The following is a 20,898-nucleotide window of genomic DNA, read 5'->3' as shown; positions in this document are numbered from 1 at the left end:
CATCTCCGAGCTCCAGTTTTATCAACCTGGGAATGAAAAGTATTGGTCACTTACTTCCTGGGGTTGCTCTGAGGTGGAGTAAAGTGAAATGTACAATTCCTTGGAACTTGTATGGTGCCGAGAAAGCACCATGGTCCCTTTACCAGCATCCTTCACGGCAAAGAGAATATGCTTGATGACACCTCTTTCAGCCTCTGCCTCAGCCTCTGCCTCAGTCCTCGCCAGAGACGTCAGGCTTAGCACAGAGCAGCTGGGAGCCTTCAGCAGAGAAGGAAGGTACCGCTTAGACATCTGCAAGGGCAGTTTTTAAACATAGAGAACATGAAGGAAATACCACAGAATTTATGGCATGAAAGCTTTAAAAAGAAACACAAATCTGAAGTCAAAACAGTTGACTCAGTTCTGGGGGAGATGTCTGCCTGGAGGTGGGAGAGGGGAAAGATAGACTTGGAGTGAGTGGAGACGGGGGAAGAAAAGCTCTTTGGGAAACCCTATGAAGTGGGGCAAGCGGGTACCTCCCCACACAGCTCTCGAGGGAAAGTCAGTCCTACCTGTAAGCAGGGTAGTACCTACCAGCATTATGGAAACACACATCTTTGGGCCCAGCTGTTCCACTTTTAACAATGTCACTTGAGATAGCCTCATGCAAGGGCACTATAATATGTATAAGGATGTCCACTGGGCCGGGCGCGGTGGCTCACGCCTGTCATCCCAGCACTTTGGGAGGCCGAGGCGGGTGGATCACGAGGTCAAGAGATCGAGACCATCCTGGTCAACATGGTGAAACCCCGTCTCTACTAAAAATACCAAAAATTAGCTGGGCATGGTGGCACGTGCCTGTAATCCCAGCTACTCGGGAGGCTGAGGCAGGAGAATTGCCTGAACCCAGGAGGCGGAGGTTGCGGTGAGCCGAGATCGTGCCATTGCACTCCAGCCTGGGTAACAAGAGCGAAACTCCATCTCAAAAAAAAAAAAAAAAAAAAGGATGTCCACTGAAGCCTCATTTGGAGTTGAGAAAACTTGGAAACAACTCGAATGCTGTTCAGCAGAGGACAGGTTAAACAAATCATAGCACGGCTGAACAGTGGAGCCTTAAGTAGCGAATGGCATATGTCTCTATGTATGAACATGGCAAAATATTCATAATACAGTAAGTGGGAAAAACCAGTTACAGGATGGCACGGGTATGATAATCTTGTTTCCATAAAAACTAAAAATATACCTATGTCTGCATGTGAATGGAAAAATACGAGTGGATGTATATTAATTTGTGACCAGAGTTTGTCAGTGGGACTTGGGATTATAGGATACTTTCTGTACAGTTCAGTAGGGTTTTTTTTTTTTTGTTTGTTTGTTTGTTTGTTTTTTTAAGACAGAGTCTTGCTCTGCCACCCAGGCTGGAATGCAATGGTGCGATCTCGGTTCACTGCAACCTCCGCCTCTTGGGTTCAAGAGATTCTCCTGCCTCAGCCTCCCAAGTAGCTGGGATTACAGGCACTTGCCACCACGCCTGGATAACTTTTGTATTTTTAGTACAGACGGGGTTTCACCATGTTGGCCAGGCTGGTCTTGAACTCCTGACCTCTGGTGATCCGCCTGCCTTGGCTTCCCAAGGTGCTGGGATTACAGGCATGAGCCACCATGCCTGGCCTGAGTTAATTGTTTCTAATAGATGTATTAGTAAAAGAAAAATATCCAGAAAATAGTTAAAGGTCTAATATTTAATTATGATAAATACGGGAACCATCTGTCCTTTATCCTTAAAAAACCCTGATTAGTGTCCCTGTATTGTGTCACAGTTATAATGCATCCTTCATCATGCTACTGTCCCAGTGAAAACTGAACATCTCTTATATTAGCCCTCTGCTCCATCCTGGCTAATTTACTGTCCACAACTCACAGAGTACTGTCTCCGCTCTGCACAACCACAGAATGGGCATGATAACCTCTCCATGGCATTTATGGTTTCCACAAATCACAAATCACATAAGAAGGGCTCCAAGAATATTAGAGGAATGAGCGAGTGAACTCAGCACCCGTTGGGGGGCTGGCAACTCCTCAGGAAAGCCGGATATCTTCAAGCTGGCCACCAACATTCTGTAGCCTCTCCGTGAGCAGGGTGGGAGCTGTGCTCAGTGCACAGTGCCATGTCCAGAGGTTGATGTGAGGGGCACGTTCTAGATCAAGTGCCTCAGAAGGGCTTAGGAGACCTGGATCCCTAGACCGCTATGGAACTGTGTGTAACTTTCCCTTTCTAGATTTGTTTCCTCCTCTGTAGGTAAGAGTAAGTCTTGGTCAGTGTTTCTTAAAGCAGTCTCCTTCGAAAACTACATCTGGGCTATGTTATGACTGTCCCCGAAGAGGCTTCTATGGTCAAATGCACTTGGGAAATGCTGCTCTCTGCATCATGCTCTTGGAGATTCCCAGTGCGTGTTAGGTTAGAGTCTCTGAGGTCTGCCAGTAAATAAACGTACTTATTGATGCTTATACTAGCAATTCTCATGTTTATTGCACTTTGGCATCCTTTAAAATATTGTTTTCCAAGCATCTTGGTGTTGCACTGAATTCAGTGTTATCCACGGTCACTTCTCGCTCCCTGAGTCCATGACTGCGATGAGTCAGCCTCCATGCCGCCCCCTCCATGCGGTCTGGCCATCGTCCGGCAGTGTTCCTGGGGCTGAATGCCGAGTATTTCAGATGACCCCTGGAAAAACGAAGCTCTGTTTTGTGAGAGAGAAAGGGTCAGCCTCTCAGTACAGGTCCCGATGGAATGGAACGAAGGAGAGGTAGCCTGCAGACGAAGGAGAGGGGAGGGGAGTATAAAGGGGCTTGAACGCAGCCAGAAGCACCCAGAAGGGGCGCTGCAGTTGGGAGCACTAAGTAGGAATAACAGGTAGGGACAGTAATAAGCAGGAAACTACAGAGGAGTAATTTTCATCAAACGTCTATTGAAAACAGAGAGGAGGGCAAATGGTCAGAGGGAAAGGAGAGTTCTTGGCACCTGTGTGTTTCACTATCTTTCCTGTGGCTGTAGCTCATTGCTCCCTCGGATTTAAATACCAAATTTATGTTGATGGCTTCCATGTTTGAATATAATCTTTTGAGGAAGAGCCTGGGCTTTAGAGTCATACAGCCCATGCCTCAGTTTCTTCCTCTATAACATGGGGTTAACCACAAGATTTACCTGCTTGGTGTGTGTATGAGGATTAAATGAGTTGACACATATGAAAGCTCCTAGAATCACACTAGCTCATAGAACTAGTGCATAGTAAGCACTCATAAATGACATGATCATGATCAATTATTAGTCACATTTTCAGCCCTCAGCCCTCCCTGGCTTGACATCTCCACTCAGATGTCTCCAGGGCATCTCAGGCTTAACAAAACTGAATCAGAATTCTTGACTTTCCCAACAGTACCCCACCTTTCCCAGCCTCCCTGTTTCAGTGAATGGCATCTGATATATCTGTAGCCCAAGTCAGGAACCTGACGGTCAGGTGTGGTCCTGCTCTTCCCTTCCCTTTCATATGCAACCCACCAGGAACTTCTGCAGAGCCGAAGACTCCACCTCCAAAGTACTTTTCAAGTCCATCTACTTCTTCCCACATCCCTCTCTCCTCTAGCCAAGCATCCCTTTTATCTGAGTGAAGGCAGCAGCCTCTGGGTGCCTCCCTGCTTTTCCTCTTGCTCCTTTCCAGGGAATCTGTCCTGTGGCCACAGCCTTCTGTAACAAATATACCTGTGACCATCCTAAGTCACTGCAGGGGCACAGAAAAAGAAGCCCATAGCTGCAGACCTCGGCTCGCTTTTGGTGTCCATTGGCATGAAATATCTTTTTCCACTCTTTTGCTTTAAGTTTATGTTAGTCCTTATGTGTTAGGTGAGTCTCCTGAAGGCAGCAGACAGTTGGTTGGTGAGTTCTTACCCACCCTGCAGTTCAGTTCTGTAACTTTTAAGTGAAGCTTTTAGGCCGTTTACATTTGTTAGTATTGAAATGTGAGGTACCATTACATTCATCATGCTTTTTGTTGCCTGCGTATTTTGTGTGTGTATGTGTTTTGTTTTTTGCTTTTAGCTTGTATTTTTGTTTTACAAGTCCTGTGTGATTTATGCTTTAAAGACATCCTGTTTTGACGTGTTTCTAGGATTCATTTCAAGACTTACAGCTCCTTTTAACAGTTCTTGTAGTGGTGGCTTGGTAATGATGAATTCTCTCAGCATTTGTTTGTCTGTAAACAACTGTATCTTTCCTTCATATATGATTGCTGGATACCAAATTCTTGGCTGATAGTTGATTTGTTTGAGGAGCTAGAAGACAGGGCCCTAATCCTTTCTAGCTTATAGGGTTTCTGCTGAGATATCTGCTGTTAATCTGATAGGTTTCCCCATATAGTTACCTGGTGCTTCTGTCTCACAGCTCTTAAGAGTCTTTCCTTCATCTTCACTTTGGATAACCTGATGATAACGTGCCTAGGCAAAAATCTTTTTTGCAATGAATTTCCCAGGTATTCTTTGTGCTTCTTGTGTTTGGATGTCTAGGTCTCTAGCTAGGCTGCAGAAGTTTTTCTTGATTATTCCCCCAAATATGTTTTCCAAGCTTTTAGAATTCTCTTCTTCCTCAGAAACACTGATTATTCTTAGGTTTGGTCATTTAACATAATCACAGACTTCCTGGAGGCTTTGCTCATATTTTCTTATTCTTTTTTCTATGTCTTTGTTGGATTGGGTTAATTCGAAAACCTTGTTTTTGAGGCCTGAATTTCTTTCCTCTACTTATTCTAATCTATTGCTGAGACTTTCCAGAGCACACATTTCTAAAAATGTGTCCAAAGTTACGTGAATTTTTTATTGTTTTTCTCTTTAAGCTATCTATTTGATTCAATATTTCTCTTATTCAATATTGGGCTTGTCTGTTCAGGAGAGGAGGGTCTCCCTTTCTCAATTCCGCAGTTGGGGCACAGTATTTGGGGTGTCTCCTGGATTCTGCAGGAGCAGTCCACTTCCTTCAGAGGATCTGAGGGTCCTCCCAGGATTGCTGGTTTGTTCTTTCAGTTGATCTGGAGCTAAAATTCACCCTGGAAGCCTTCGGATGCTGCTCTGTCTGGAGCTGCAATCTAGTCCTGCCTCCCATCTGCCATGATCTCCTGCATCTTTCTGTCTGCTTTAGTCAGGTAAGCCCAAAGCTAGAACAAAAGGCCCATACATGAGCCTATGGATCTGCCTTCAGACACTTGAGAAAGCCTCCAACTCACCGTGAGAGAACCGACCCCAGTCAGGATCTTTGCTTTACTCCAACAGCCTCAGGCCCAGCAATTAGTGGACTTGGTGGGATGGCTGTCCTCAAAGCAGCCAGCATTTTTATCAGGCTGGTGTCTGGTCCTCTATTTTTCTGAGATATTCAGAGTCTCCTGACATTTATCTTCATTTAATTGTGAATTTTAAAAATGATGAGTGGATGTAGGTATAGAGGTAGCTATACATACAGACATAGATAGATATAGATAGACATTTTGGAGAAGAGAGTCCCTTTGAAGACTACATCTCAGAGTACAAGTCCATGGTTACAACCATTTCGTTTCTCAGCAAACATGGGGAAGTCTGCTTTTCCTCTCTGGGGAAGTTAACATAAATGTTTATTGATAGCACAGTCATCAAGGAATAAAGTTGCTGATTCATTGCTTTACACTGAAACCCTTTGTTATGCCCTCCTCTTCCTTCCTCTTTATAAGGAGAGATACTCTGAGAAAGAGGACATTGTGGGGACCCACTCCCCGTGATGTTTTCTTGGTTGCCTGTTCCCTTTTCTACCCACAGAGCACGGTTCCCACAAGGACAGCAGGATCAGCCTCCTCTCTCATCTGGAAGACCACCACTGTGGGGTCTCAGAGGAATGATGGAAGCCTTGGGATTCCTAAAATTGGAAGTGAATGGCCCCATGGTGACAGTGGCCCTGTCAGTGGTTCTCTTGGCCCTCCTGAAGTGGTAAGTGCAGCCAGCCCTAGGGACTGTGACAGCTTCAGCAGCGTCAGCCCTGGAGCCTTGCTGGTGCCATGGTGGGGTATGTGGGAGTGTGTTTTTCTTCTTTTCTAATCTGGCGGGAGTTGAGTATTAACACAGCTTCAGAATTAAAAGCAAACAGCCAGGTTAATCTTTTGCTAAAATGCATGAGATTGAAGTGTCAGGAAAGGCTGGTGATTCAGTGAGTGAGAACGCTACACATAATTAAGTTTGAAAGAGATGGAAAAAGAAACAAATTGGAAAGGCATTAGGTTTGGGGAGAAGTATTTCCTCATACCCCGTCATATCTCCTCACCTCATTTTTCTAAAATCCTCTGTCCTTGTTGGATTTACAGTGAATTCAGCCTCTTGGTTCATATTACATGCAAAACAAAACAAGACCTAGGAGCTGTTTGGCAAATGTGGGTCTCTTTGCGGGAAGTCATTGACGGGGATTTCTGTAGGTTTAAGGACAAAGCAGTAGATCTAATTTCTTAATTTTCTCATCTTTGATAGAGGGAGATGGATTCTGATGAACATAGTGTGTGCAGCTCCTACAAAAATTGAGACCCTGAAAGGATCTGAGACTTGAACTCCGAGTGCTCCCCTGTGGTTTTGTTAATTCAATAGCAGATTTTTCCTAAGCCTGACTCTGGTGTCTGTAGATTGAAGGCCTCGCAATATGCTACATTTATGCATATTCATCCTGTCAGTTAAACTTATTAGAGTTACCCATTCAATCAAAAGCACCTGGATTTAGATGGCTTTGGCTTTTGAGGGGAAAGTGGAAAAAATAATGGAGAACTTGAGTCCGAGCAGAATTTTAATTTATGTTTTCGGTAATAATAAAGCCTCCTCTAGATTAATAACTGGGAAAGCACTTTGAAAAGCATCAAGCATTATGCAAATGTGAGGTATTATTCTTTTGGAATTTGCATAGCTGAGAGTGGAATTCACGTTTGATGTTCTATGATGATGAAATTACTTCTTGGAAATTGGCTCTGAAACCCAGCCTCAGTCCCAGTGCTGTTTTTCTTTTTAACTGATTAAATTATTTTTTTAAGAAATTTGCTATCTCATTGTAGCTTATTTTGGATTGAAACTGGTCACATGCAAAACCAAGAGCAAATGGTAGCCCCTTCCCTGCCCCCAACCCCCAATAATCCATTTCAATGTGTTTTTATGCTCCGGGAAACCCAAAGCACAGTGTCTGACATGCAGAAAGCGCTTAGTCAGTGTCAGCCACTGTAATTAACTATCATCTGTGTAACCTAAAAGAAAATAAGTCATCAGTAGTTTCGGTTTATTTTTAATTTCTTACTAATGTGCTTATTCATAGTAATCGCATCAATAGCTGTGCTCTGTGACTGTGGTTCACAAAGTGGACACTTTTCTACACTTTTGTTTCAGTCTCTATTGTGTGTGAGCTCCCAGCACAGCACCTGGCATGTAGGAATGCCACACTATTCAGCAGGGCAGCCGTATGTTTGCTCTCTATTCTTGGGCCATATTAACAACCTAGTTCAAAGATGCAGAGATTAAGATAAATGCACCCAGACGAGGTGGTAGATAGGAAGAGACAGCTGACTTCTATTTGTTATCACAAAAATATTTATTGACGTGTTAATGTGTGCCTGGTCTTGGGGAGGCCTAGTACAAGGTCAGGGAGTGGGAGATCTGGAGCAGGTGCCCAAGGCAGGGGAGAGACACAAAGATGCTGGGGGTGAGCTCGATGTCTTGAGAGGATACTGCAGGAGGAGCGGAGGCAGCAGGAGAGAGGTTGGTGGCAGCCCTGGCTCTGGTGCTCTTGGGTTCATTCCTCGATTCAGTGCAAGGGGAACCACCCTTGGGCCCTCGACCCTTCAGTTCCAGGTGAGACTCTAGTCAGCCACAAAGCAACATCCACCAGCTCGAATGAGGCAAGGCCCCCTCCTGCTTCATTCTCTTGAGAGGATATGTGTGGAAGAGACAGGAGTGCTTTTCCTCCAGTGAGAGAATTCACAGGCAAGGAAAGATGCAGGTGTAGAGACACTTGCAGGAGAAACTGCCAGAGGGAGTGGGTTAAACACTGCAGCACATTAGTCCTAGTTTAAGTGCTATGTGTGCCATCAAGCCAGGTAAGATGGCAGTGGAGAGCCTAAACCCTGAGAATGTGAATTCAAAGGGGCTGGGTGTGGTGGCTCACACCTGTAATCTCAGCACTTTGGGAGGCTGAGGGGAGTAGATCACTTGAGCTCGGAAGTTCGAGACCAGCCTGGCCAACATGGTGAAACTCCATCTCTACTAACAATATAAAAAATTGCTGGGCATGGTGGCAGGTGCCAGTAATCCCAGGATTACGGGAGAATCACTTGAACCCAGGAGGCTGAAGCTGTAGTGATGTCAGATCATGCCACTGCACTCCAGCCTGAGTGACAGAGAAAGACTCTGTCTCAAAACAAAAACAAAAACCAAACAACAACAACAACAGAAAAAAAAAAAACCCGGAAGAATGGGGGGGATCATGGTGGACAGGAGGCAGGACTAGAAAGAGCAGCATCTGGAAGCTTGCATTGTGAGTTTTAGTTCCAGTTAGACTGCAAGAACAAACCCAAGGGAACCCACAGACCCTCTGAAGAAAGCTGACTGCTCCTGCAGGACCCAGGAGACAGCCCGAATACTGCAACTGCCCCAACTACGGAAGTGAGAAAGGGAGACCCTCCTCTTCCAACACACTCCCCCAATATTGAATGGGAGAAATTTTCAATGAAATAGCTTAAAGAAAAAGCAATAGAAATTTCAGGAAATTTTGGGCACACTTTTAGAAATGTGAAATGCTCTGGAAAGTCTCAGCAACAGAACTGAACAAGTAGAAGAAAGAAATTCCGAGCTCGAAGACAAGGTCTTTGAATTAACCCAATCCAACAGAGACAAAGAAAGAATAAGAAATATGAACAGAGCCTCCAAGAAGTCTGAGATTAAGTTAAATGGCCAAACCTAAAAATGATCAGTGTTCCTGAGGAAGAGAATTCTAAAAGCTTGGAAAACGTACTTGGGGAAATAATAGAGGAAAATTTTCCCAGCCTAGCTAGAGACTTAGACATCCAAATACAAGAGGCACAAAGAACACCTGGGAAATTCATTGTGAAAGATCTTTGCCTAAGCACACTGTCATCAGGTTATCCAAAGTTAAGATGAAGGAAGTGTCTTAAGAGCTGTGAGACATAAGCACCAGGCAACTTATAAAAGAAAACCTAGCAGATTTCTCAGCAGAAACCCTACAAGCTAGAAAGGATTGGAGCCTGTCTTCTGGCTCAAACAAAACAATTTTCAGTCAAGAGTTCTGTGTCCAGCAAAATTAAGCATCATATATGAAGAAAAGATACAGTCTTTTCAAATAAATGCTGAGAGAATTTGCCATTAAGAAGCCACCACTACAAGAACTGCTAAAATTAGCTCTAAATCTTGAAACAAAGCTTGGAAACACATCAAAACAGAACCTCTTTAAAGCATATATCACACAGGACCTACAGAACAAAAATAGAGGCAAAAAAGCAAAAGCAAAAAACAACAAAAATCCAAAGTACACAGGCAACAGAGCAGGATGAATGCAATGATGCCTCCGTTGCAATACTAACATTGAATGTAAACGGCCTAAAGGCGCCACTGAAAAGATACAGAACTGCAGAATGAATAAGAACTCACCTACCAACTACCTGCTGCCCTCAGGAGACTCACCTAACACCTAAGAGCTCACATACACTTAAAGGGATGGAAAAAGGCATTCCTTGCAAATGGACACCAAAAGTGAGCAGCTAGCAGTGGCAGCTATTCTTATATCAGACAAAGCAAACCATAAAGTAACAGTGGTTAAAAGAAACAAAGAGGGCCCGGGTGCGGTGGTTCATGCCTGTAATCCCAGCACTTGGGAGGTCAAAGTAGGTGGGTCACAAGGTCAGGAGTTCAAACCAGCCTGGCCAACATAGTGAAACGCTGTCTCTACTAAAAAAAAAAAAAAAAAAAAAAAAAAAAAAAAAAAAAAAAAATTAGCCAGGCGCATTGAGGGGAGGGGGGGTGCCTGTATTTCTAGCTACTTTGGAGGCTGAGGCAGGAGAATTGCTTGAACCTGAGAGACAGAGGTTGCCGTGAGCTGAGATCACACCACTGCACTCCAGCCTGGGTGACACAGCAAGACTCTGTCTCAAAAAAAAAAAAAAAAAGGGACATTATATAATGGTAAAAGGCCCTGTCCAACAGTAAAATATCACAATCCTAAACATATATCCATTTAACACTGGAGGTCCCAAATTTATAAAACAGTTAACTAATAAACCTAAGGAATCAGATAGACAGCAACACAATAATAGTGGCAGACTTTAATACTCCACCGACCACACTAGACAGGTTATCAAGACAGAAAGTCGCAAAAAAAACAATGGATTTAAACTATACCTTGGAACAAATGGACTTAACAGATATATACAGCATATTTCATCCAACAACCACAGAATACCCTGAACAGAACAATAGCAAGCAGTGAGATTGAAGTGTCGGCGTAGATGTGGAGATCAGGGAACACTTCTGCCCTACTGGTGGGAATGTAAACTCGTACAGCCACTATGGAAAACAGTGTGGAGATTCCGCAAAGAACTAAGAGTAGAACTACCTACCATTTGACCCAGCACTCCCCCTACTGGGTATCTACCCAGAGAAAAAGATATCATTATTTGAAAAAGATACTTGCCCGTGCATATTCATAGCGGCACAATTCACAATTGCAAAATCGTGGAACCAACCCAAATGCCCATCAGTCTATGAGTGGATAAAGAAACCGCGGTATGTGTATACCACGGAAAACTATGCAGCCACAAAAAGGACTGAATTAACAGCATTTGCAGTGACCTGGATGAGTTGGAGACTATTATTCTAAGTGAAGTAATTCAGGAACGGAAAATCAAACATTGTATGTTCTCACTGATGTGTGGGATCTAAGGCGTGAGGATGCAAAGGCATAAGAATGAACAATGGACTCTGGGGACTTGCAGGGAAGAGTGGGAGGGGGTGAGGGATAAAAGACTACAAATATGGCACAGTGTATACTGCTCAGGTGATGGGTGTACCAAAATCTCACAAATCTCCACTGAAGAACTTACTCATGTAGCCACATACCACCTGTACCCCAACAACCTACGGAAAAATAAAATAGAATAAAATACAAACCAAAGCCAAAACAAAACAAAAGGGACACCAAGCTTGCTTCTGGTGTTCTCAACCAGCCTGTGAGTCTTCTAAGGGTGGGGAGCAGGTCTCCTAATATCCTTACAGTTCCGGAATCTTCTGCCAATGGCAGAAATGTTCTACTAGCATTAATAGACCACTAGTCTATTTATTCAACAAACAGCACTGGCTGTATAATTAACAGACAACATCACGACTGGTCACCTACTAATACATTTAATTGGAGGGGCCACAAGAGTATTATCAACTATTAGTAGCATGTGGTCACAGGTGGTGAAGTTAAGTCCACATCCGTCATCCCTGCAAGAGGACTCACTGTGGAGCACCTGTTCCTTCAGCAGCCTCCCGACACTCTCTCCCCTACACTCTGGGCTGGGGTCAGAGTGATACTGTTTGCAATGCTGTGAATGGTCTCTTGTTGCTGATGAGGCCTCCTCTTTCCTTCAATGCCAAGCTCAGGGGTGCTTCTTCAGGGAAATGTTTTCTGTTTCCAAATGCACGTATGAGCCCCCTCTCAGCAATGCGTTTATCCCATCTCTGTCTCTCACAATGCCTGGCACATAGTTGGTGCCTAATAAATGCTAATGTAAGGCTAATTCCAACCTCTGAGCTCCATCTGGTGCTTTCTTCCTGTAGTTCTTCTCTTGGTCTTCACAGTTCCATACAAATTTCAATTCTCTTGCTCAAGTGACTCACTCCCTTTCCTGAAAGCCTGGTATATTTCCATTTTGTGTCAGCTTGCTGTCCACTGTTCCAGTTGTTGCAGATGGACCGTTTTTGTATCCCTTCTTATCCTGTAGAGCAGACATCATGCCAGGTATTTAATGCACACTTAATTATTAGGTGTATGTGTGAATTTGGAAAAAAGACAAAAAACTTTTCTTTCATTTAAAAAGACACTTGTTTTAAATTAGGCATAGTATACTTTGATCATTTTCCCAAAACTGCATTGGACATCATTTTTCCATGACGATCATTTGATTTAAACTGACTGGCAGTGTGGCTGAGCTGTATGAACTGGGGCATTGGAGGATCAGGGCTGCACCACCAGGGCTGGAGATAGAGCTGGGGATAGAGACTGTTTTAGCTGGAAGTATGTGAAGCACATGCTAAGGCGATTATCACACAAGATAGCACATTTTAAAAACTCATTTTTTTCCTATATAAAATGGTTTAAAATTCTTACTTCTGGAAGAGATTCGATGTACAAGAAATGAGTTGTATGAGTTGAATGTTGCTTGAGGCAACCATAAGTACTAGTGTATTTAATCTTTCAAGCAACACCTAAGGACTGCCAGCTGGGTTCCTGTGGGGAGGATAAAGCTTGCTTTATTCTGTAAGAAACAGTGTAAGGAAATAGCCCAGATTGCAATAGTGGGTTTCTTTCCGAGATGGGGTTATAGGTGATTTCTTTTCTCTTCTTTTCGTCTTTCTGTATCTTTCATATTTCTTTAATGAGTGTAAATATTTAGCAAAAAAAAGAGAAATTTTACTAAAAAGAATGGGAAACTGCTCCTTTTCAGTGGTGAAGAGGAAAGCAGTTTCATGCTTTAGGCATGAGGTTTCAGGACCGTAGTCTAACTCTTTGTTCCAGCGGAGCAGAATGTCTGAAAGGATTTGTAGTAACAGGCTGATGAAGTGGTGGAGAAGGTGGGTAGCCCTCTAAGCAAGTGCGTATGTGAACATGGCCTGGAAGGGCTTGGAGTACCAAGCTGCACTTAAGGCTCAAGTACCAAGACCCAGAAGTACATAATCAATTCGACACCAAAAATAGGAATTCAGGCTGGGTGTGGTAGCTTGTGCCTATAATCCTAGGGCTTTGGGAGGGCAAAGCAGGAGGATCACTTGAGCCCAGGAGTTTGAGACCAGCCTGGGCAACAAAGAGAGACTCTGTTTCTACCAAAAACAAAACAAAACAAAAAAAAAAACAAAATTAAAAATCAGCCTGGCGTGGTGGTACATGCCTGTAATCCCAGCTACTTGGGACACTAAGGTGGAAGGATCTCTTGAGCCCAGGAGGTTGAGGATGAAATGAGCTGTGATTGCACCACTGCACTCACACTCCAGCCTGGGTGTCAGGGCAAGATCCTGCCTGTAATCCCAGCTACTTGGGAGGCTGAGGTAGGAGAATCACTTGAACTTGGAAGGCAGAGGTTGCAATGAGCCGGGATCATGCCACTATACTCCAGCCTGCGCAATAAAAATGAAACTCTGTTTCAAAAAAGAAAGAAAGAAAGAAAGAAAGGAATTCAGATTGAGAGTGAATTAGTGTTCTGATCAAGTCTCATTCTAAGACCAGTTTAAATTGAAATGTGATTGGTGATTATTAAGATTTAAGACTCTCACAGATTATTAAGACTTAAGTTCACCACTCTCCTTGGAAGTTCCTTTCTCAGAGAGCTTGCTTTACATACAAGCACTGGACTCTAATTCTCGACCCACAACTACTCCAGACTATATTTAAAAGGCACCATTGGGATGGAATATGGGAGCCAAGATGAGAAATCTGAAGAGCAAGAAGCCATGTAGGTATTTCTGCTACAATCAGAGGCGAGCTGTGGAAAAGGCATCCAGCCTCCAGCACGTGGGGACTGAAGATCAATTTGCCCACCGTTTCCCAAATTCTGTTCCTAAAAGCATTTGGGAAATTAAGTCTAAAGCAAGCCCTTCTTGGAGATTCATAGCATATCAAAGGCCCTGAAAAGTTATTTAATAAAGAAACCTGGTCAGCTTTAGCGTCTTTGCTAAAGTACTGCTGTGAATGACCGAAGTGGGATGGACAATCTACACCTGCTGGGGTGGTCCCTTGAAAAGGGCAGTCAGATGCATGGGTAGCTGTACAACCAGTGGAAATAGAAGGGCCACAAAACAGAGGAATAAAACATTCGCATTGTCCCTTTGCAAGCTCTGAGGTTCCAGGGTTGATGTTTGTTTCTTTCAGGGCACTGAAGGTATGGAGTCTGGCAAACCAAAGCAGGGCCCATGTGTAGGGCTGGCTCCAGGTCGACGTCAAAGGAAAGGAATACCCATAGCTGCCTGGCAAGGTGGCAGGATAGCACCTCGGAGGTCGTGAGTGTCCCTCACCATCCTTAGGGATGCCACAAAAGTTCTTGCTGCCAGACATGGGAGCTGGGGCAGAAGGCCACCAACTGCCTTCCAGATCTGGATTCCGTGACTTCTATGCCTGTTGGTGCTCTTGCACAGGCCAGTCTGTGCTGCCACTCGGGAAAAGCAAGTGAGATTCCATACGAGCGACCCAATGGTGACTGTTACTTCTTCTGCCCGGGCGCCTGATCATCCTCAGCAGCAGTGCCTAGGTGTGAGGGTGGCAAGGAGCCCAGAAACACAGAAGCAGCTTTTCGAGGCCTCATGGTAGCTTCACGCTGACTCTTCTCTCCTCTTCCAGCCCTGTTCTCTCGGCCTTTCTGGATCGCCAGCAAGTCAGACTTGACTTTGAGAAGCAGAAGATCTTGGGCTGGGTCGTGAAATGCAGGGAAGAATTGACTTGGCAGAGGAGAGAAAAGGGAAAATTTCAGGTGGGGAAGTATCCCAGGCAAAAGCAACATTAGAGTTTGTAACGTTTGCTGGAACAAAACATTAAGAGTGTGAAAAATGGACACCATTTAGAAATACATTTTAAAGGCCGTGGATAATTTTCAGTCCCTCCAAGCATCTAGAGAGGGATGCATGCTATTTCTCTGTTTTGATTTTTTTTGTATTTTTGACTAGGAGATGATGGTACTTCGATTTGATAACTCAGTGATGAGCTTGGAGATAAAATTGAGCCTGCCGTGGAAACTAGCTCTGTGCTTCCTGGAGGACCATTTCCACAGAAGATTATTTTTTTGTTTTCTCTCTCTTAAATAGTTATTCACAATATCCCTATCCTTCTCCTCACTTTATTGATTTTACAGAACGACAGGACGAGGTATGACTATAAAGTAACGTGACTGATTATTTTAGCATACACTCCAGTACTTATACAGCCAAATGAATTTTATGACCTTCAAAGGCATTTTCCTGATAGGCTAAACCCTTACTGCAGATATGCCACTATCAGAAAACACATTCTTAGCACTTTTCTGTGGGAATGGTGCTTGGCGCCTAGGTACGGTCCTTTGAAAGCTCTCAAGGCAACACATCTTTGTGGAGAATGGATTGATTTCACATTTTGGCAAATAGGCGATTAAACAGAGTAATATTATTTGCAATCTAAAACAAAATGTGATTATAAGACAAGACAGAGCTTGCAGAAGAGGCGTATGAACCAATTCTGGAAGCCTGGGAATTTTGTTGAGGGGCCACGCTCATTGGCATAGGAGTCGGTTTTGGGTTTTGGTTTTGGTTTTTAAAGAAAACAATAGCAATAGTCTTAATACTTATGGTCATTCGTTCTCTTATCTAGTAAGGAATTCAGGCTTCTGGTAGCATCAATTCTGGGGGCAGAGACGAAAGAAGAATCTTATTTGTTGTATCAAAAAAGTAAAACATCAGATTTACGTGTGTTCCTTACTGAGTGGATGCCTAGCACTGCTTTCCCTGGGAGGAAGTGACTCTCCCAGAAATAAAACGGTTGAGTGAACTCTTTCCCTACCCACAATGCCAGAATAACGACTAACCTAACAGCTATCACTTGCCATTGAAGGAAGTGCCCTGTCTATGGGAACCCTGGTAGCCTTTAGGGACTTGTCTTTTGCCTTCAGGAATAACATGCTTCTGGACATGAGAATAATGAGATTTTGGGGAGAAAGGGATGGGGCAGATGCTCACACTGGCATTCATTGGTGCCTCAGTTACTAAGAGCCACCTTTTTCCTGGTTTATCAGAAATAGGTGCTGTTTGTTATACAACTTCCTGGTGGATGGGGTTGGGGGTGTCGGCTGATAGGGGAGACCCCTGGAGCCCTCGGCTCTGTCACCTTCAGCCTCAGCCCTCAGGGCAGAGTTCGGCTCTGGGCCACGCTGTGGGGCCCTCCGAAGCCTCCCCTATGTCCTCGCAAAGGTGTGCTTCTGAGGTTTCACCTCAGCAGACAGCAAGTTCCTGAACACAATCTCAAAAAGAGGCCCGTTCCTTTTTTCCCCTCGAAGGTGTCTAGAAAAACGGTGTCAGAGATGATCGGAAAGCAAAGTCAAGCTCTGCACACAGTGGCTTCCACCAGAGCCTTGTTTCCCTGAGCACTGCACACAGAGGCCCTGGGAGAGCCAGCGCCACACCCCCAAACCATCAGCTGCCTCCGCATTCTGATCCGAAAGGTGCCCTGAAGCCCTCCCACGTGTGTCCCTCCTTCCTGCACACCACACGCCTGGTCCCTCCAAGCTGCACAGTGCAGTCCCTGTTGCCTGAATGCTCTCCACTCTTGGCTGAACTGAAGTCCTACCTGTCCTTCAAAATCCTGTCTCAATGTCAGTCTTCCATAAAGGTCTCCTCCACCAGGCCAGCCCTCAACCAGCCCTGCCTCCTGTGGACCCGCTTCCTGTCTCTCTGACTATCCTGGCACTTACTATTTTATTTATTTATTTATTTATTTGAGACGGAGTCTTGCTCTGTCACCCAGGCTGGAGTGCAATGGCGCGATCTCAGCTCAGTGCAACCTCTGCTTCCCAGGTTCAAGCGATTCTTCTGCCTCAGCCTCCCGAGTAGCTGGACTACAGGTGCACACCACCACGGCCAGCTAAATTTTTGTATTTTTAGTAGAGACAGGGTTTCATCACATTGGCCAGTCCGGTCTCAAACTCCTGACCTTAGGTGATCTGCCCACTTGGCTCCCAAAGTGCTGAGATTACAGGCGTGAGCCATGGTGCCTGGCCCAGTTTGTTTTATAGCTTATGTGTGTGTCCTCTCTTCCTGGCCTGACTGTAAGCCCCTAAGGGCAGGGTCCACCTCTTAAGCCAGTGAGTGCCCTCTACATAGTAGCTGCTCAATAAATGCTAATGATCATGATTATGCCTCTAGTAACCGAGATAGCACCACTGTTTCCAAATGATTACTGTGAAAATGTGTGTGTGTGTGTGTGTGTGTGTGTGTGTGCATGCGTGCCCCTGTATGGAAGAGGGTAGGATCAGTCTCCCCCAGTTGCACATGAGGGGTACTGTGTTCTTAGCACCTGGCAGAATGCCTTGCATATGGCTTATTGAAAAGGGAAATAAATCTTGATTCATGCACTTATTAAATGCTGAAGGTTTTCCAGGCTGTGAGATGGTTCCACGTCATTGGTGTGCTGTGGACAACATTCCCATGAATTCAGATAGATAGAGGAATTGTGCCATTTGAAACTGAAGAGCAAGACTACCAAAGGAAGGGATGATGGAAGCAGGACCCAGCCATTTAGAATATATGGTACCTGAGGGTATAGAGAGCACTCGAGGTCTGAGTAGGGTGTCCTGACACCAGACTGGGAGGACAGAGGCATCCCATCCCCAGCAGAGTGGCATCCAAGGACAAACACTTTCTCCTTCACTGTTCTATTGAGCACAAATCCCCACAGTGTGAAGCAATGGTATCTAAACTCTTCCCCAGTATCTGCTCTTTATATGATTTTCCCCATAGATCCCATGTTCTGTTGTCCCAGCAACAATGCATATTTAAGTAATGATTGATTAATTTTCCCATTTTAATTATTCAAAGGCAAGCTAATTGGAAATCTCTGCCAATTGAGAATAGCTGATCAATGAGATAGCCAGCATTAGTGTACCAAGTTATAATTCCACCTCAAAGCAAAGAAACTCGACATTTTCGGGAACCCGCATCACCATTGCGTTGTCAATAAATGCACAACTTACATTAGGCTCTTTGAAGTGGTGAAAAGATCTCATGTACCCTCTTCCTACCTTCACAAACCAGTAGGCACCTGGGGAACCCCAGGCTGTAGAGCAGTGAAGAGAGAGTGTAGTCAGTTGTACATTTAAGGATTTTAACTCCATCCGTACTCAGAGAGTGACCAGAATTGGTAGCATCATCTCATTATATAAGGGCGCATACAAGGAGGTAATTGGGAGGTTCTCAGGAGAAGTATGGCATTGTGGAAACCAGCCAGGCCTTTACAGTTTAGGGACAGGCACACCTTTTCTACTGGGTGACCTTGGGCAAGTCACTCCCTCCTTGCTCATTTCCTCGTTGGTGAGAGAGGGCTGGTACACCTGCCTCTGGCACAGGCACGTTTCCCACCTAGCCCCTCAGGCTACGCTGGGAATCAGCCTCATCTCTTTCTCGGCTCTCACCCCAACAGTGAACCCTCCACAGTCTGGCCAGTCTTGACTCCTAAGTGTTCCTCTCCCTATGTGCGTTGCTTCTGCTGCAGTTGAGGACATCGAGATCACTCCTTGGCTGGGAATAGCCTTCCGGTGAGTTTACCTGCCTTCTGTCTTCTGCTCCCCAAATCTGTCTTGCAACTGCAGCCACTGGCTCACTGCCCCTCTGCATAAAACCCTTACCTGGTCCTCCTGTTTAAGGAACTGAGTGTTCCTGGCCTGGCTCCCGAGGCCCCCTCTGACCTGGTCCCGTGCAGGTTTGGCTGCCCTCACTTCTCCCAAGTGTTCACAGCTCCTTCTGCACACCATGCGGTTCACTGCCAATTTTTTTCCTTCTACCTGCATATTCTTCCTCTTTCATTCAGGTGAGCGCTTCTCCAGGAGGCTCTTCAGCATCTCCTGGATTCTTGTCCCAAGGTACCTGGTACCTTCTCTGTCTCTCATCAGCTGAGAGGATGGGTCCTTCCTCTGCCTTAGCTGAGCACTGAGCATCGTGCCGGGCCACTCAACACATTTCTGTTGAGTAATCAGCACTCAGTTACTTGCTGAACCAAACTGCATTAAAAGAGATGATATTTAGGATTTTGTGGGTTATGTGTATTGTTCTTCATTGTTGTGGGTATTATCATAGAGAATTTCCATGCATTTCTGACTGTGTACCACTGCAACCAGCTATCACCCCCACTTGTTACATAACAAAATATCATTGAATTGAGCTCTAGAGGGTTTTTGTTTGGTTGGTTTTTGGTTTTGTTTTTTGTTTGTTTGTTTGTTTGTTCGTTTGTTTTTTTGTTTGTTTTTGAGACAGGGGTCTTACTCTGTTGCCTGGACTGGAGCGCAGTGGCACAATCGTGACTCACTATAGCCTCAACCTCCCTAGGCTCAGGGGATTCTCCCACCTCAGCCCTGTGAATAGCTGGGACTACAGGCAAGCACCACCACACCAGGCTAATTTTTTTGTTTTTTTGTTTTGTTTTGTTTTGTTTTGTTTTGTTTTGTTTTTGTAGAGACAGGGTTTCGCCACGTTGCCGGCCTGGGAACTCTGAATCTTAATAAAAGAATTTTTTCTTTAGAATTCATGCTAGACTGGGCTGTGGGTTGAAGTTCATCTCTGTGCCATTTATGAAGGAAAGGATTGCTAACCAAAATCATTGTACAAAGGTGACAGCTCAACCCATTTAGGAAAATAAACTACTCCCCAGCACTTCAGCAGCTTGCCAGTTTATCAATGCTCCCTTTACAACACACCAAAATCACTTCACTCTTGGCTGCGTTTCCACACTTTCTTTTTTCTTTTCTTTTTTTCTTTTTTGAGTTGGACTCTTACACTGTCGCCTGGGCTGGAGTGATCAAGCAAAAGCGTGATCTTGGCTCACTGCAACATCTTCCTCCTGGGTTCATGGGATTCTCCTGCCTCAGCCTCCAGAGTAGCTAGGATTACAGGCACATACCATCACACTGGACTAATTTTTTGTATTTTTAGTAAAGATGGAGTTTCACTATGTTGACCAGACTGGTCTCGAGCTCCTGACCTTGTGATCTGCCCACCTCGGGCTCCCAAAGTGCTGGGATTACAGATGTGAGCCACCATGCCCAGCCTCCATACTTTCGTTAATGGCTCAGGGCTTAGGCTTTGGAATCAGATCTCCTGGATTCAAACTCTGGCTAGCCTTGTGACCTTAAGCAGTCGATGTCAGGTCTCCATGTCTCAGTTTCCCTATGTATGAATTACGGATACTAATAGTACCTGCTTCTTAGCATATTGGGAGGATTACATGAGTAAGAACATAAGGTCAACTTAGAGCATCACATGGAACAGTGCAGGGCCAATAAACATTATCTGATAACTACATGCTTATATTCAACAAAAACTGTATAGACGCTAGGCAGCTAGATCTTGGTTTTTATTTTGTGTATCTAGTTATTTTGTAAACATTATTCTGAATTCTCACCTGATCCCCAGGAAAGCTTTGCAGTGAAAAGTAAGGAGAGGCGTACTTCAAACAAGTGGCCTCATTTTGAATGATGCTGGACTTATACCACTAGGTAGCTTTTGACCTTGAACAAGTAAGATGAGGTTTTAAAAATGCTTATTAGATTTAACTAAGGTGTCTTTGGGGATGTTGGGGATGGTCACCGATGGTGTGGCGGGGACAGAGTCAGAGTGTAGCAGATTTAGAAATGACAGGGAAGAAGGGCAGGTGAAAAGAAGACTGTGAGCTTTTCTTTCAAGAAGGTCAGAGATGTCAGCCACGTCTCTGAGCTTAATCACATTTCCATACAGTCAAGTGGAGATAGTCATCCTCTTGCTGTCTCCTTGAAAGAGAGTCTGAATGCTTGTGAGCAATAAACCTCACACCAACATATACTACTATTAGTCTATCAATGGTATCTGTTTACCTCTCAGTTGTAGGTGTTTAAAAATTAGAGAAAATCT

General features: G+C 44.5%; 1 protein-coding gene across 2 annotated transcripts in view; it reads left to right on the top strand.

The window, feature by feature from the left end:
* Positions 1-5,743: 5,743 nt before the first annotated feature.
* Positions 5,744-20,898, top strand: part of TBXAS1 (thromboxane A synthase 1) — a 184,866-nt gene continuing 169,711 nt past the window's right edge. For both annotated transcript variants that reach the window (XM_074379003.1, XM_003929758.4), the window contains exon 1: positions 5,744-5,982. In XM_074379003.1, coding sequence (XP_074235104.1) covers positions 5,777-5,982 — 206 coding nt within the window. In that variant the 5' untranslated portion in view covers positions 5,744-5,776. The remainder of the gene's footprint in view (positions 5,983-20,898) is intronic.

The sequence above is a fragment of the Saimiri boliviensis genome, chromosome 10 (genome assembly GCF_048565385.1).
Source record: "Saimiri boliviensis isolate mSaiBol1 chromosome 10, mSaiBol1.pri, whole genome shotgun sequence".
Taxonomy (NCBI): Eukaryota; Metazoa; Chordata; class Mammalia; order Primates; family Cebidae; genus Saimiri; species Saimiri boliviensis.
The sequence above is the reverse complement of the archived record's forward strand: the minus strand, read 5'-3'. Positions and strand labels throughout refer to the sequence as shown.